This window comes from Symphodus melops (assembly GCF_947650265.1).
Source record: "Symphodus melops genome assembly, chromosome: 9".
Lineage (NCBI taxonomy): Eukaryota > Metazoa > Chordata > Actinopteri > Labriformes > Labridae > Symphodus > Symphodus melops.
The window spans coordinates 7,924,644-7,941,422 of record NC_136699.1 but is presented as its reverse complement, the minus strand read 5'-3'; the positions used below and the strand labels follow the sequence as shown (position 1 = coordinate 7,941,422).

The window sequence follows — 16,779 nt, the reverse complement described above, 5'->3', positions numbered from 1 at the left end:
ACAAAGACTGAACCAAGCTCCTTTTTTTGAGGGAATGATGCAGCATGTCCCCGCACATATATTTAATGTTGAGAAAGATGTATCTCAGCGTGTCTGTTAGCATTAGGGCGCGTGCATTTAGAATTGGACACAACTGAGGGCAAAACGCTGAAGATCTGGGACCCTGAGTAATCCTGCAGCAGCTGTGAAATACTTGTGTTTGTTGTCAGTACCTGGAGGCAGGCTGGCTCTCTTCCTCTTCTTGCTGTTCTCTGCAGCGTTTTCCAGAGGAGGACACTCGGTCATCAGAGGCCCGCTGGAGCCGTTGAACTGGAGAGGGTCGTTGTTGGTTGCTGCATCAAAGGGCAGGGGGTTGAGTCCTGGAAGACACAAACACAGAAGGCCTGATTAAAGTGAACCAAGTGATGGCTGCTGACCAGAGAGGGAGAAACACTGAAACATCAAAAAGAGTGTTCAGCCCTTTACTGTGCTTTTGATGTCAAAACACTGCAGGCTTTATTCAGGCAGGCATCTATAAATACCTCGTATACACTTTCATTTCAACAATTCCTGAGGAACAAAAAAGCAACTGTCAGGATTCAATACAGTCGAAAGGGAAAACACAGACACAATGCCACAATATTAGAATGTCTTTAAAAGTTCATGTAAAATCCTGATAGAAAGCTTGATGCTTAATGGCCCTTGTAAGATGTGAGACAGTGTCCTTCATCAAAATCAATCTATAGGTACTATAAATCAAATCAAAGTGGAGATACATCAATAAGCTGAGGTCTCGTTTAGAACCGCTGCGTGTGTGCAGAGACACATTTTAAAGAGGTCTATTCATCAGACTGCTCAGTGGAGGTAATGTTTCTTCTGCATTTCCATTTTTCTCTCCATTATCTCACAGAATAAAGAGCCAGATCATGAAGACAAAAATCTTGGAACATTTACTCACACGGGTTATGAAAACAAAATCTATTTGCTCCTGAGTCCTAAATGAATGATAAACAGTTTAACTTGTGTTTTTATGCTTACTGTACTGCTCTGCTCCTGTCATACAGAGTTGTGTTTGTTTAGGCTCCAGAGCAGAGTGCTGGGGAGAATCTGTCGACAGTCATGAAAAATTCATGGCATTTCTTTGTGCACAGATTTGTTTTCTCCTTCGTTGCACAGAACAGATTCGAAGCTGCACATTAGCGTGGCTCTATCAGAGGATCACACCGATCAGCGCTCTGAAAATCTACTCTACAGACTTAAACCGTTTCCTGTTGTTTAACATTAGAGCCAGGCCGATATAAGTATGCATACTGTGTGTGTGTGTGTGTGTGTGTGTGTGTGTGTGTGTGTGTATATATATATATATATAAGATTTATCATTTCATTTGAGTTTTGTTGTATCAGCAGTTCTGGCTGTCACCATTAACTGTGATATATAATCATCATCACTTGTCCAGTTGTGATGCACATGTACGTGCTGTTACTTTCCAGTGGAGTGATCCTCTTGTCTTCACTTCCAGTATTGAAATCCTCTCCTATGGGTTGGGTCCGATTTAAAAGCCACTTCAAATAGAGTCTTACTTTATGAGTGACTTTGAAAGAAGACTGTATGAAGAGGTGTAATGACAAAACACTTATGACATAATAGCAAAACTGTATCTTCATTAGATTTACAGAAAACAGATAGATCATCACTGAGACAAAAAAGAAATGTAAATAATACAAAAACACAAATAAGGCTTCTTAAAATAACTATCTAATGTTTGAAATACACGGTGCATTCAAGCAGATACTGATGTTTGTAGAAACGTTCCTTTTCCATCTCTCTCAGACTCACACACTCTCTCTCTCCTCCTGCCTTTAGGTAGGTTCCTCCGTATGTCCTCACTTATCAGGGATTTTCTACATTTAAAGAGAAACTGCATAAACATGTCTAAAAGGAGAAGAAACAGCCTCAGAGCAGAGGCAAAGGTCACACAACACAGTCTGAAAATAAAGCCTTAAATGACTGCATTTCATTCATAAAGTGGTTTTAGCATGAGCTGGAGGGAAAGAGTTCAAGTCTAAAGCTCAGGTTCAGAAGTGGAGAAAAGCAGTTTACACATTCACGCTCAATACTACAGCTTTTGGCTTCATCGTGAATGTGTGTGTGTGTGTGTGTGTGTGTGTGTGTGTGTGTGTGTGTGTGTGTGTGTGTGCGCGCACGTGTGTGTGTGTGTGTGTGTGTGTGTGTGTGTGTGGGTAAAGGGATGTCTTTGCTGGGGCTGTCTGCTGTACTATTCCTCTTTCTCTAGGCTGATGGATGGAGTGTTTATGTTTTCAGCATCTGGCCAGAGGGAGGAGTGATGTCATCGAGTATTGCTCCCTGGAGGGGGGGCTGATAAGCACCAGGGTGGAGACGGGAGAGTACACAAGGAAATAAAAATAAAAGTAAAAATGCTGAACTAAGAAACAAACTTGACTGCAGCGTCAGGAAGCTAAATAAGAAAGATCCAAATAAAAGTGAGCTGATGGAACACGCTCAAGGCATTAATGGTTAAATGGAGGCAAGGAGGAGGCGGGACCATAAAAATACACAATTAACCTCAGCATGTCATTAAAAATCGTTCAAGTCATCCAGTGTGAAACCAAGCAGTGCATCCAAACAGCAGAGATGAAGAAGAAGTGTCTGTTTATTATGAAGTCCAACAGGCCAATCACAGAGCTCATCAATAATCAAACCTTTTGTACGATGGGCCGGAGTGATTCAAGGACGACATTGAGGGTTTCTTTCTCTTCATAGTCCTGTCATGTTTTTCAATCGATGATTTTGCACATAAAAACCACACCTAAGCTTAAAGAGATTCTGACAAAACCTCAAACAACCTTCAATATAATTCAAACTGTACACATCACTCCAGCCAGGCTGTGAATACTGCTGTGTGAACGCCTTTCATCTCCACCATACAAGCCGAGAAATCGATCATTAGTCCACTCTCCACCTTTAGATTTCATGTTGACTGCACAATGTGCTGGAAAATTTTATTCTGCTTTAGCCTTTTGATTGCTTTATTCTTCAATAAAGCCAACCGTAACAATCGTTTAACATTTATCTTCATGATTTGGCTGATACGTTCATTGGACCGGTGTAAAGTCAAACAGTACTGCAGTCAACATACTGCATGATAACTGGATGTGGGTCAGATATTACCAAACACTGAGGTAATCCAGTTTGCTGCCACATTGTAGCATGAACTGTGAGAGACATAGTGTAGTAATCGTATTCTTTAATAATGTCTTCAAGGCAGACCTGCAGCTGTGGGGATCTTTATCTAATCACGGCTGTGTTCAGTTTCAATGATTCCCTCACAAACACGTTCTCCCGTTGTCCTTAATCTAACTGTGATCAGCAAGTAAACACAACAGTGCAACATGAATAATAGATAAAGGCCTGTTCATCTAACAGAGATAGAGAGAAACATGCAGAAGCTGTGTTGACCAGGGAGGGGCATTTACAGTCATTTAAATGCAAAGTAATGGTAACATATGACTCCTGGTGAGAGCTGTCCAAGAGTTCAATAAAAAAAGACAAAGAAATGTAAATGCCTTCTTTCTTGAAACTTTAACTTTAACATGGCAGTGTGTCAAATTTAGAGTCAACCAGCAGCTTGAGTATAAAATAGGAAAATGCCTTTGGAAAAAAACAAGCTCTAGTCTTAAACGGTGATGGTGGTCAACAGTGTAAAGAGAAAATACTTTACTTTTCTGCTTTACTGCAGAAATGACTGTAGTACATTTCCCAAAGTCACTGCAGCCACAAGAGAAGACAGAGCATATTTAATGCACAAATACATCAGCAATGTTTTCATATTGAAAGGTTGCTGCAGTATTTGGCAGCTGGTGAGTCCACAAACAGGATCCTAAATTAGGCCTCAGTCTCCTGAAAGGTTACTGAGGAAACAAAGTCACAGGACCTCCATTAAGTCTTTGCTAAAAAAGTTTCTCCACAGATGAGTGAGCACAATAAAATGAGACATGACTCTATTCATAGGCAGCAGAGTCCATCAGAACAACACCACATGTTCTGGCCGAGGCTGCGACCACGAGCTCCCAGCCTCCTAAAAAGGGACGCACACTGTCAGGTTGTGAGTGTCCTTAACAGATGTATCAACAAGGTGTCGGACTGATACGGCTTAGCAGAGGACGGTGAAGCATGTCAAACAGCTGAGCTATTCTCATGAGGTCTATTAACCAAGCTTTTCACTTCCTGTGTATTTATAGAAAAGACAAAGAGCCGTTAAAAACAACAGACAGTTCAGACAAACTGTGGTCACGCCCAGCTGCTCTATCCTGCACACTTTCTTCATATGAACAAAGAAAAGTCATGTCTGAGAGTGTCCTGCTTTGTTTCAGGGACAAAAAGGGAAAACCTTCACAACACTGCACAACAGGCTGTCGCACATACGAGCTGTTTGCAGCGAAGGTTCAAACTTCACATTAAAGATGAAACCACATGACAGAAAGCCTCAGAGGAAAGTTTTTTAGATTTCAGGCTGTAATCATATTTTATTTGAAGGTTAAATATTCACATGTGAGGGGCACAGGTTTGTCTCTGCCAGGTCTTTGTGTTGTGTTCACAAAGAAGAATAAAACAGGACTTCTCTGTCGCTGTTAAAACACCATTTGCTCATCGTCTTCATCAGCGGTTGGAGCCTTAAGAAGAACATTTAGATGGGAACTTCTGACACATTCACCACTGACATTAAGCTGAAGGAAGTCTCACAAACCAATTCTAGACTGCACTAATATCAAGTTTCAGGCAGATGACTGGAAGCTAATACTGATAGTGACTATCTGGTCACTATCAGTATTAGCTCAGCATAGCTGATAGCTCATAGCTCAGCAATATATAGGCATCAGCTTCTTGTTACGTAAACAGTATCCCACAATGTACCAATAAGACTTAAAGTCATGACACTGTTGAGTCAAAATGAGAAGAAAATGGAAATGGCAGTTTGAAAATACAAAAATAGCAGAACTGTCCAAACAGCTCAATTTGTCTTCAAATCAAGCCAAATAAAAAACAAAAACAATATTCCGCTCGTTTGCAGCTCAAACTAAATGTCAGACGCACCAATTACGGTTAAAATCATCCAAGTTAGAAAACAGTTTTGGAGTTTGGTAAAGGTTAATCTATTCCCCCTTGTTGTGATGACATTTTCCATTAGCATAGAAATAAAGCATGCTGCATTTATAAATGTCCCGATCTCTGCATGAGACACAAACTGCAATACATTGACATACAGGACTGAAACACACTGAGACTAATGAAGGGCTAAACTGTAATTCCTGTAAGTTTCTGAAAGAGCCTTACATTGTGGCTATATTCTAAATGTTGTGCTTCAAACGGGGATGTCAGTGAGAACTCACTTATTAGCTTGTCATGACTATTCCTAACATCAGTGACATGAAGTAAATTCCTCCTCAGACCCCCTCTGTCGTTCTTCCGAACCTCGGGGGATTCACTGAAGGTTAATGTATTTAAATCTTCCATCCACTCATCTCTCTTCCATTAAACTCACTAAGAATCTTTGGTCTGCACTTTAATCCGCTTTCTACTGTCAAAGGCCCGTGCCCTTTTTGCTCTGTATTAGCTGAACAAGCATGTGTGTGTTAAAAAGACAGCACAGCAGTTGATAAGGTCATGTTAGCTTACACACATGCACATGTACTGTCCTCTGGGGGCAATTCTTAACTCTGGACTAATAACTGGGAGGGGCTCACTGTAGGAGGTAATAAAAATGGAGGTTCACTCAGGAAAACTGTTCTTCTCTTCTGTCGTCAAGGACGCAGAAAATCTAAGCTCTACCATCTGGTCTCCTCTTTAAAGACAGGAGACTGTAATGCCTGCAGTGTATGGTCGGATCAAGATATCAACAATTAGGCTGTGGCACAAAGGAGAGCTTGGCTGTGTGGGACCAAAGCTGCTGTATCATTAGAACAGCATGGCATGTGGTATGGTTGGCACGGACGCTCTGATGTTAATGACTTTGGGATTGCTCTACCTTCCATTCAATAGTTGGTGAGGCTATAGTAGCAGTCTGTTAAAAACAAACATCCAGCCTATGAGGATGTGTGTTTTTGGGCTCCAGAGGAACGGCTAATGAGACGCTGTCTGGCTCCAACACGCTTCAACAATGACACGATGGAAGAGATGTGTGCGTCTGTGCGAGGCCGTGACCGGCTGGGAATGGTCATCTCGAAATCACACTTGGCTCCACAGTGGACCTCTACTTCACTTTAACTGTACATTTGATTAGTTTGATTGTGATTGTAATGTTATACATAGATTAAGAAACAAAAAATGATATTGAATAATAATATGCGATTCAATATTTACTATTGTTGATTTGGTATAGCCAATTCAAGGCAGACATTTTTGCTGCTAATATCTTTATCTGCCCGACGACTGCACATGATATCAGCTAAAAGATGGTGATTTGTACCCTGCTCCTGTGACAGATGCTCTATAAAAAAAAACAGCGCTCCTGAAGAGTAAGGTCAAAGTCACTTCTACTAATTAAAATGGAATTATGTCAGAGAGGGAACCGACTGTTCTTTTAGGCCTTCAGATGTATATCACAACCCTTAGGCACCGTCTGCCTGTCCATGAAGCTCTTCTTTACTTCATGCCACCTTTTGTTCTCTCCCATCTGTCTCCTCAAACAAAAGCCTCTAAATGATGCCTCTGTCTTCACTCTGCTGCTTTCACTCTTATTTTCTGCTCTGAAATCCTAACTGCTCTGAATTTGCTTCACATTACCTACAGTATATTTTATCCTTGTGAGGGAATGGACTGGAACAGAAGACTCAAGAGATTTATGATGAGCAGCTGTCATTAGTGACAAAGTCTTTTTAGAGCAGAGATATGTACTCTGAACGTTTGCCTTCCATTGCAGGAGTCTCATGTTTGTTATTTAGTGGCAAGACGTATACATCTACAGTGACCATGCAAAAGGACAAACAAATAAAGTATTTCTTTATCCTTAAATTGATTATTTTTTTCTGAGTTACAGGTCAGTATTGTTAACGCTGAATTATTGTAAAACCCCAAAAGCAAACAAAAAACGTCTCTTGTTTTCCTGTCCGTATTAGCTGAATGTGTCACTCTAATGCACACTTAAGTGTTTTAAGGTTTTCCCCACTTTGAATGTTGGACAGTTCATTGATTTTTCCTGGAAGCATTAGTCAACATGCAACAAATTGGTGTCTGCAATAATCCATACATTTGTGAAAACACTAGCAGGGTACAGGGTAAAGCCATTAAAAAAAGGAATGTCCCTAAATTACAAACATTAAGCTGTGTTTCTGATTTTATAAAACTGTTTTATTTTGGTTTTAAAGAGTAAGCCCACAACATTTAAGAGGCTCTATGTTGTGTCATCAAGAAGCCACATTCTTTTTAAATGTGACCATTAATGTGTATAAAAACGACTTTTCTGGGTTTATATAGTTTTTAGTTTGTTTGCACAGCTCTCACTCGGAAATATGAAAGAGTGTGATTGAGTCTTTATCAAAATGTTACAAGACACAGAGTGACAATACAAGTGAGATTGCAGCGCTCTAGGTGCCCATTTAAAAGATAAAAAAGTCTCTGCCTCTGATGCTATTCTGGGATGTTGCTGCTGTTCAGGTCTGAAGACAAGAATTAGCAGATGGCTACGTGTCATTCTTCTTTTATACAAGACGACTGAAGTCCTCCGTGTGAAGTCTGATGTTGATCATTATCGACGCTGCCGAGAGGGACGCAGATGCTAATTTGACAGAGCTGCTGATTGGAGGTAAAGGGATGGGCCTTTGTTTTTCAGAGGTAGCAGCTCATATTTACAGACATTGTATTGAAAATGTCTGAACTCCTGCTCCAAAGTTGACACTGATCTTTGTCTGTCTTTAAATGTAACAGCCGTTATAGACTGGCAACATGTTATTGTAAGGATTACATTTATATTGCAATTCAATGAGTATTGTGATTGGATACTATACATTAATGTGTTTTTCTTTTCATATCTAAACAAAAATTTAAGTGGAATCATCCAATGTGCAACATCCATCACCAAGGTTTTGTTTTCTTACATTGGCAACAAGTCCCGCCCCATCCGATATTTGATTGATTACAACATCAGCACCTTCCAGAACAGCGTGGGCTGTTGCAATTGTAGGGCTCAAAGCACGCTTTAGCATGCTTTAGCAATGACTCAATCATAATCATGCCTCGCTGTCTCATGCATGAGCCCACACTCGAAGCATGAGCTCAGGTTCGCTTCTGGACCAATGGGGCTTGTGCATGTGAATGAGGAGCGTGGCATTTGAGGGAGCACAGAGGGGAGGGGGTGGGTGAAGACGGAGCATGGAGGGAATGCTACTTTCAAAATCTCTCTCTAAAATTACTTACCCTGCCTTTAAATGACATTTAAGTTGCAAGCTTTTTAAAGAACTAAAATCTCCATAATGACATTTTGGTCTCTTTTGTCGCTCGCTTAGTGCACACATGCCAAAATTTCGAGCTGTGTGCGCAAAAAAAACAACAATATTTAGTCACACATGAGAGTGCTAATGGACCCTGTGGCACTAAATGTCAGCACTCTTTGTTTGAAGTCTTTTGTTGTTTTGTCACTGGGAAATGGGAGGGAGCATGTTTTTGTGGTAAAGAGGGGTTTAAGTGTGCCAGAAGGAATAAGTCAGTGAAGCAGGAGAAACGTCCTCCTGCAATGACCGAGGGACAAGTCAGGGAAAATCAGTCCCTGAAGATGTCATACTGAAATGTAAGGCATGAATAAAGACAATGGTTTAAGAGCTGCACTCTTTGTTTTTTAGGGAGGCTGGGAGCAGCTGGGGTCACAACCGGTTGCTCTCAGTCAAGTAAACAGCCACTTAGGAACACGATGATTTATTTAATTGATTCAGACGCCCGGGGTTTACACTGATGCATGCTAAAGCTCAGCTCTGACTCATTTTAAAGACAGAAACATGGTGACAAAGGGTAAAGTGAATCATCTTCTTAATGTGATCTCTGGTGCAAACTTCCACAGCCAAGTATAACACTGGAGGAAGAATAGTAATGAAGAAATTCTGAATAATAAATAAACAGTACACACAATTTTTTTTTTTTTTTTTTTTTAAATAAGAGACTTGACGGAATCTGTAGAAGAAGGATCAATGCCAACATCATTTTTCAATAATTACAAAGCTAAATCTTGATTTGGCTGATACGCCAACGTTTTGATTTCAGAAAAAAAGTCCACATAGTTTTTTCAGCTTGTTCACCAGAAAGCTGCAGAGGAATAATGCAGAGCAAGAGAGTAGCACATGCATCCCGCCAGCAGGAAAAACACATTTAAGCGTAGGCATCAGCCACTAATGGATACAAATGTTGTAGTAGTAGGACTAAACACTCATGATGAAAACTTTTTGTTTAGCAGCAGCTACTTTTCCCTGCTGCTCTCTCTCTGCTGACATGACAATGAGCATCACGGGGCGCGCTGAGACACACCAACATATAGCCTACATAGCCACACACACTGTTTTACAATTGGTGCAACAGCTCACAGTTAATCCGGGATCAAACGTGATCCAGTCAAGCGATGGATTCGACTTTACTCTGTTCACTCTCACTCTGGTTGCAGCTAATTCAACAATCGCAACATCATCTCACCTGCTGTGAACATCTCCACACCGATTAAAGCAGATAATTATTGCAAAAGCAACATTAATTCAGTGTATTTCTGTAATATATACGCTTTTCAAATGTATCATTCAAATATAGCCAAAGTTAAGATTAGAAGAAAAAAAAGAGATATCCCCTTCATCCCCTCCACCAAACTCTACTGCTATGGTATTATTTCTGTGGGAAACACTGAAGTCCCAAAGTGATCATAAAGCACAAACATATTAGTGATGAAAATAAGGGGGGGAAATGGAAACAGAGGACAGCGTGACACGGTCAGCCTGACTCAACACTCTGTGCTGACAGTTACTGAAGTCGACTTAACAACTTTTGAAATAAACTCTGGTGCAGCCTCCTCTCCTGCTGCGGAGTGTGACTGATGGTTCATCTGACAGCGCTGCCGTCAGTACAGGACAGATACCCCACGGTGTCCTGGGGCTAAGCTATGAGCATGAACCAGACTTTGACTTCCTGTGAGAATTTGTTTCTTAGAAGTGAGGACAAGCAATCTGGAGAGGTCCCATTTGGCCAGAGGAAATTAGATGGCCATTTTTTATTTTGTTTTGACATATTACAGACAGAAACAAACAATGATTTCATAATGTTAGCTGAAGCTCAACTGTATACCTAAAAAAAAATGTATATAGTAAAAAAGTTGCATGTTTGTAAATGAGAATGTACGCCAGATCAAAAAGAATTATTTAGAAAATCTAGTTCAGATACTGTCATTACAGACTCATGATCTGCAGGCTGCTACTTCAAAACTGTCTCCACATCTACCCACTCAAGTTCAATCACAGTTTTGCTCTTTTAGGTCTACCCTCTCCATTCTTGTCTCCAGTGCCAACAAGCACCTGAATAAAGCAGATGTGTGTCGTTGTGTATACCAAGCTACTGGTTTGTGTTAGAAGTGCATCTGCTTCCTGGTCAAATACAATAATTTCTATCATCTATATTTGAATTTAATAGATCAAAAAAAAAAAAAACCTGCTTAAAAAAACCTGAAGGCAGTCTTGGCTGTGAGAATAATCTGCTTCCTCATTGTTTGTGGTCAAAATGACAGCCACATCGAGTTAGACTGAGTGCACAGTCATCACTGCTCCTGTCATATATTATGCACTAGGAAACAACTGCAGGGGGAACAATAATATGTCCACTCTTTATTCATGTCATTTGTTGTGTCAGTCTCACAGTTTGTTCTGACAGCAGCTTCAGGATTGAACTGCGTCATCAAAAATACATGACATCTAAAAAGACCCTGCTCCTTTAATTCCCAAACTTTAACAGGGCTAAGTGAATGAACGCTTCCTGTGCTTATCTTTTTGATTTCTCTTCTCATCCTGACTTCACACTGGAGCAGTTAGCACACATGTAGCATGTTAGCTTTGAGTGATCAAATCACCATCTGCTGACCTATTCTGAATTCAGAGATGCATTCCCAGCTGTTCTCAGATTCCTCTGTCTCTCTTCAGTGGATTAGCTTCAGTAAATTGACAAACTAACTCTACAATCATACTGCAATAATATCGTCTGTGCTGTGAAGCACTTTCTCTGATGGATTCCACAGAAACAGGACAGGAAATGACCTTTCCAGACAGTAAATGGCTTGGTCATGGAGGCGATCAGGACAAAGGCAATTAGCCAGTCCATAGATCACACTTATCCGGCTATGGAGAAGGCAACCAAGCCAAGCAGTGGCCACTCAACCAACATAACGAATAAAGAGTCCCACTTCCAAACAGCCATTAAGAGATCTAATGCAGTGGTGGGAGAATGCTTTCTAATATCTGAGACAAGGTTAACAGCACTGCACTTCCTTGATTTGGTTTTATGTCATATATAGTCACTTGATAGCAAGTACCACAAATATTGGATGGTGAAGGCTGCATTAGATCTGTTTTCACTCCCTTGTAATAGCCTTATGCTAATGTCATCTAATGATTTCAAAAATCTGTCGACACAGCTACGACCTCCTTTGATTCATTGACACAGATTTCCTGCTGATATACTGCTGAGAACATGTTTGGAAGGACCGCAGTGGGAAAGAGGACGCCCTCTAAACTTTAAAAAGATGTTCATTCTTTGCTCCAGTGGAGCTATGTTTCTCAATGCAAATTAATGGGTATTTTAATGAGGAAATTTTACAGCATCCGCACAGCCTTTGTGGCATCATTTTATGTGCGTTATAAACTAGTCTACATTACCAACATAAGCAGAGAGGGTAGGGTAGGAGGCAGGACACTGCTGTTGCTCTCACAATAGATTACAGGGAAATATAAAAAGTCTTTATGGCGGGGAGGCTCTAACCTTTGAAGACTTAACGTAAAATCTGGTGTATTAGACGCACATTTAATACCTTCTTATTTCATCTAAAAAGTTGGCTGCATCTTATATACCAGTGCGACAAGAATACTAAAATGCTGAGACATGCACCGTCAAGTTATTGCGCCACCAGCGCCCCCTTGCATTTTTTAAAAATCCCATGTATCGAGGCCACAGTCCTTATGTGGGCAACCCGGGTTTCGCTTCCGACCCGTGGCTCTCTCTTTCTCTCTCTCTCTCTCTCTCTCTCTCTACCCTGTCCTATCCAATAAAGGCTATAAAAAGCCAATGAATAAAGCTTTAAAAAGAAAAAATGCAAGTAGCCTTTTTCTAACTTCTTATTTTTTGAATCCTCCAAAAGCTTTTTAAAATGTATTGAGACAGCATTTATCCTGATCTATAAAACAAGTTTATACAAGAAACCAACTGAAGGCTCATTAGCTCTAATCAACATCAGGATCATCTTCTGGTTCTTCATCAGATCTGATTCCATTGAGTCACATCATGAGAACCAGCTTCATTCCACACATACATCAGCAGATCTTTCACACGTCAGTCACTGTATGGAGCCAGCTCTCTGACTCGTTGCCTATGTTCGTCTTTATATTAGATACAGTAGAATACGAAAACAATTAACATGCAAAGACTCGTGGAACTGATAAGACTTAACTAAACATCAACAAAAGGCAATATGCATAAAAGCTTGGTGTCCAAACACAACTAAATATAACCATACACCATACACAACTCGTATCTCTCATCCACACACTGCTCTGTTTACCTTCAAGCAGCTCCCGGGGATTAACTTCTCCCTGGGGTCCACATTAATGAGACTGTGTGTGCTGTGTCAATCATACTGAAAAGCCCACTTCAGCAGACAATACTAAAGACTCTCCACATTGTGTTCTCTCCCATTGAATCCCTTATTCCTGAATGAATTTGCAGTTAGATATCCATTTTCTCTAAAGTGCTTCTGAAGAGGCGTCTCCCCTGAGCCTCTTGGTGGTTTCTTGGTTTTGTGTAATGAGGGTCTGCTCACGAGGTGGAAACTGACAGCTTAGACCTTCAGAAGCCTGTGTCAAAACATTGCTCTCGGGGAGATCTGAGCAGCTCTCTGCCCGCAGGAACAGTTCCAACATGGTCATACTGCTCAATCCATTCCAACTACTGTGAGTTACAGAGTACAATCAGCCTGACACGTGTTTATAAGGGAATGAATGAAGAACAAATGCATCGACATCCACAGTCAGAGGGAAGAATACCAAGATTATTTATTGTTCAAAGGTAGGTCTTTCTGTATTTTTTAGTCAATATATTTTATTCAAAAGACAACAATGAACTTAACCAACTTATAAAGAATAACCAATTCTTGATTTTTGAAGTTAATGATGTTTGGATGCTCTCTAGTGGTTAAACAACTGGGGAGTTTATTTCATGTATATATTTCCTCTGGCGTATTCCATGAAGCAGGATTAAGCAGAAGACTTTTTTAGTTAGAGTATGGCTTACTTTAGCTACGCTGATGGAATACCCTCCTGATTCTTAAATGTAAAAATAAATAAACGAGAAATAAAAGAGACGAGCGGAGAACAACACAGACAGCATGAAAGCTACTTTGTGGCTTATATTGAGTCATTTGAGTCAGATACAGCTGGAAGTCTCTATGTTACTACTTACAGCATTCAGGGGAGTTTTCATGTTTGTTGTGCCACCATGGGAGGCCACTTTCAAACTGCATATTTGGCACACTGCTGCCTTTGTCTTGTCTTCAATTCATTTGAAGTGTTCCCACACAGCTCAAGTCCTCTGCATTTTGTCTTCCCTTTAACGGCTGCGGTGAACTGAAGTGTGGCGTTCAATGACTGCTGTGAGGATAGGAATATCTGTTACCCAAAAAAAAAAAAACAACAACAAGCGAATAGTCGAAGATTTGTGTCAGTGTGTTCAGTAAAAACCAATGGCCTTGGGGTTGAGTGTCAAAGTGTTGCTTTTCTATGACCTCCTATATACTGCACTATAGCTCTGTTTACATCGCTGTCCACTTATACCTTCTTTTTTGTATTTACCTTTGTACTTGCATCTTGACACATTCTTTAGTTGACACTTTATCTTTGGTGAAATTTAAGTATAGCTGCACTTTCGTTCATTTACTGCTTTGTGTGAATTTAAATTACCCCCCTGGGACAAATAAAGTTTTCTGAATTGAATTGAAAAACTATTTGAGGAGGTTTGGGGGATAAGATAAGATAAGGCAAGATAATTATTCTGTCTGATCCTGAGAGGGAAAAATCCAGAGTTAGGAAAACAAAGAAGTAAGAATAAATAAGATCAATAAATACAACTAGTATACAAAGCAGAAAAGTAAACTATTGAGGATAATTTATGATGATCTATGCATTGACGACTTAAATGGAAAATTGCCAACTGTAACAATCAAAGCTTAATAGGTACTTCTATAAACTGAGAGGGAAGATGTGGTGACAAAGTGGGATTGTAATGCTTGAGCTCTCAGCAGTCCCATAATCCATTTAATACTTGCCTAAAACAAACAGTAATGATGTCCAACAATTAGGATGAGGGATAAATCCTAGCTGAGAATATTCCTGTCTGCTCCAGGACTTGTCACGATATCATCTGTCATTAGACGTCTGGACAGACGCCACATCTAAATATCTGTGACCACCACAGTGATAACTTCCTGGCCGAGCTCCCTTTAAAGAAACAACGAGTAAGTTGAGTAAACAAAATGATTCCCTTCCATTAACAGAGGGACTGTGGTCTCTCCTGCCTTTCCGTCATTAATTATCAGGTCTTATGAGAAGATTAGAGGAGAGAAACGAAGCCAACAGCATGACTCCACTGAGCAGGCCTCCCCTGTTTAATTGCCAAAACAGCACAAACAAATGAAAGCTCATGGATCATGTGAAAGGACAGCACAGGAGGCTACGATCTGGCTCAGACTGGCTCTGCTCTCCCTCTCTGCTCTCGCCCAATGCCGTTCATCTATCAGTCATCTCAGCAGACAGACTGGGGACTGTTGTCACACTGATATTAATGGCCAATGTGATGAGACAGAAAGGGTGCGACAAGAACAAGATGGCGACGTCAGACTGATTTTTTATTACAGAGGAAACTCATGTAACACCTTCCGGGGTTTTTTCCGTTACTGAATGTACCACACTCGGAGCTGTTGTATGACTCAAACAAGTTCCTTTATTTCAGAACAGTTTTAGTTGTAGCCTGTGAGAAACATATCTTAAATCCTAAGTTATTCTCTATTTTTGATATCTCAGAGAGCAGTTAAACACATTTTAAACCCAGGAGATGCTCCTGGTTAGCCTGTTGGATGTGCTGAGCTGAGCCACACTGAGTCTCAGAGAGTGACCCCCAGCTGCAGTCTGGACCTATTTATCCTCTCAGCACAGTTTCTTCCCACAGACCAAACTAACAACAAGCTAACGCTCGTCAGACAGGAAGCACTGTGGGTTCACTATAGGCCTGAAAAATGCTGGTTGTTCGTGCAACCCAAAACTCTGACACACCAATTTATCTTCTTATTGATTTACCATCTCGGACTTCTTTGGGACTGGCTGAGAACCTGCAGGATTTAGCTCAAAAGGAGAGAGACACCTGAAAACATACACACTTCATCGCTGACATCCTGTCCTGTGAGTGAAGACAAATTCAATTCTTCACCACAGAGTGAAAACGCAGAAGAAATGGATATGATAGAACAAAAGGTGAAATCTCTACATAAAGCACTAAAACAGAGCGAGATACATGAAAGGAAGTGTTCATGAAGGTCAAGATAATGAGGGGGACAATCTGAATCCATATGAAAAAAGGGTTTCATTTATTTTCCCCCCAAAGCAATAATAACTGATAAGCCCTTGTAGTAGAAATGCAGGTTACAGGATACTGTGTATGTTCTCTCCCTGTATTTCTCTGAGACCAAAGGACAGCTCAACATCTCCTCTGACTCGCTCTCCTGCACCAGTTTCATGTTACAACCATGCCCCACTCTGACAGCCTGCCCACCAGTCTCCAGTCTGAAATATTACCCATAAAGCCCAGTGCCACAATAAACCCAGAGCCATGGCTGATTTGTGAATCCAATTACCTCCCTGTCTGTAATGGCTGTGTTCAGTGCCATGATATTAAGTCAGCTGTTGTCAGCATATGTCCTGAAGGCCACAGATCACATAAGGAACCACAGTCAGCATCTCCAGGCTGCATTTCCACCAAAGAGCTTTAGCTCAGCCGTCATTACATCTTTGTACAATTACATAGATTTCAAGGATAATCGGAGTAATGTTCTTTTCTCAGTCGGTCAATTCACATTGCACTGCACAGATGGAGCTGCGAACAACTCAATCACCTTTCTCGTTTCATCACGCTTGAGGCTGGGAGAACAGGAATTCATCTTTTTTATGTACGCAGACACATAAGGAAAATGACAAATAAACTACATTTTGCATTCATCTCTGTCATTTATTTCAGCACTCTACCGTCAGTCACTGTTACTATAGTAACCACAGGTTGGGTAGACAGTGGCCCATGAAGACAGGAAAGAGGCATATACAGTACTTTGCCTAGTAAAGTTTGGAGCTGCAGTTTTCACTTGAAAGTTGAACAACTAAGAATTGTGTTAGAGAATCGTGATCTGAATTCTCAGGGAGAAAAAACTGTGATTTACATTTTAGAAGGAATTGTGCACTACAGACTGCAATATGGGCAAAAGGCAATCTTCTTTGGAACACCTGAACTGCCAACAT

The 16,779-nt window shown here is 40.6% G+C and overlaps 1 protein-coding gene across 2 annotated transcripts in view; it reads right to left on the bottom strand.

Annotated features, from left to right (window-relative positions):
* LOC306829701 (ecto-NOX disulfide-thiol exchanger 2-like) overlaps positions 1 to 16,779 on the bottom strand; it is an 85,690-nt gene that overhangs the window by 55,857 nt on the left and 13,054 nt on the right. For both annotated transcript variants that reach the window (XM_079352833.1, XM_079352834.1), the window contains exon 2: positions 213 to 359. In XM_079352833.1, coding sequence (XP_079208959.1) covers positions 213 to 285 — 73 coding nt within the window. In that variant the 5' untranslated portion in view covers positions 286 to 359. The remainder of the gene's footprint in view (positions 1 to 212; positions 360 to 16,779) is intronic.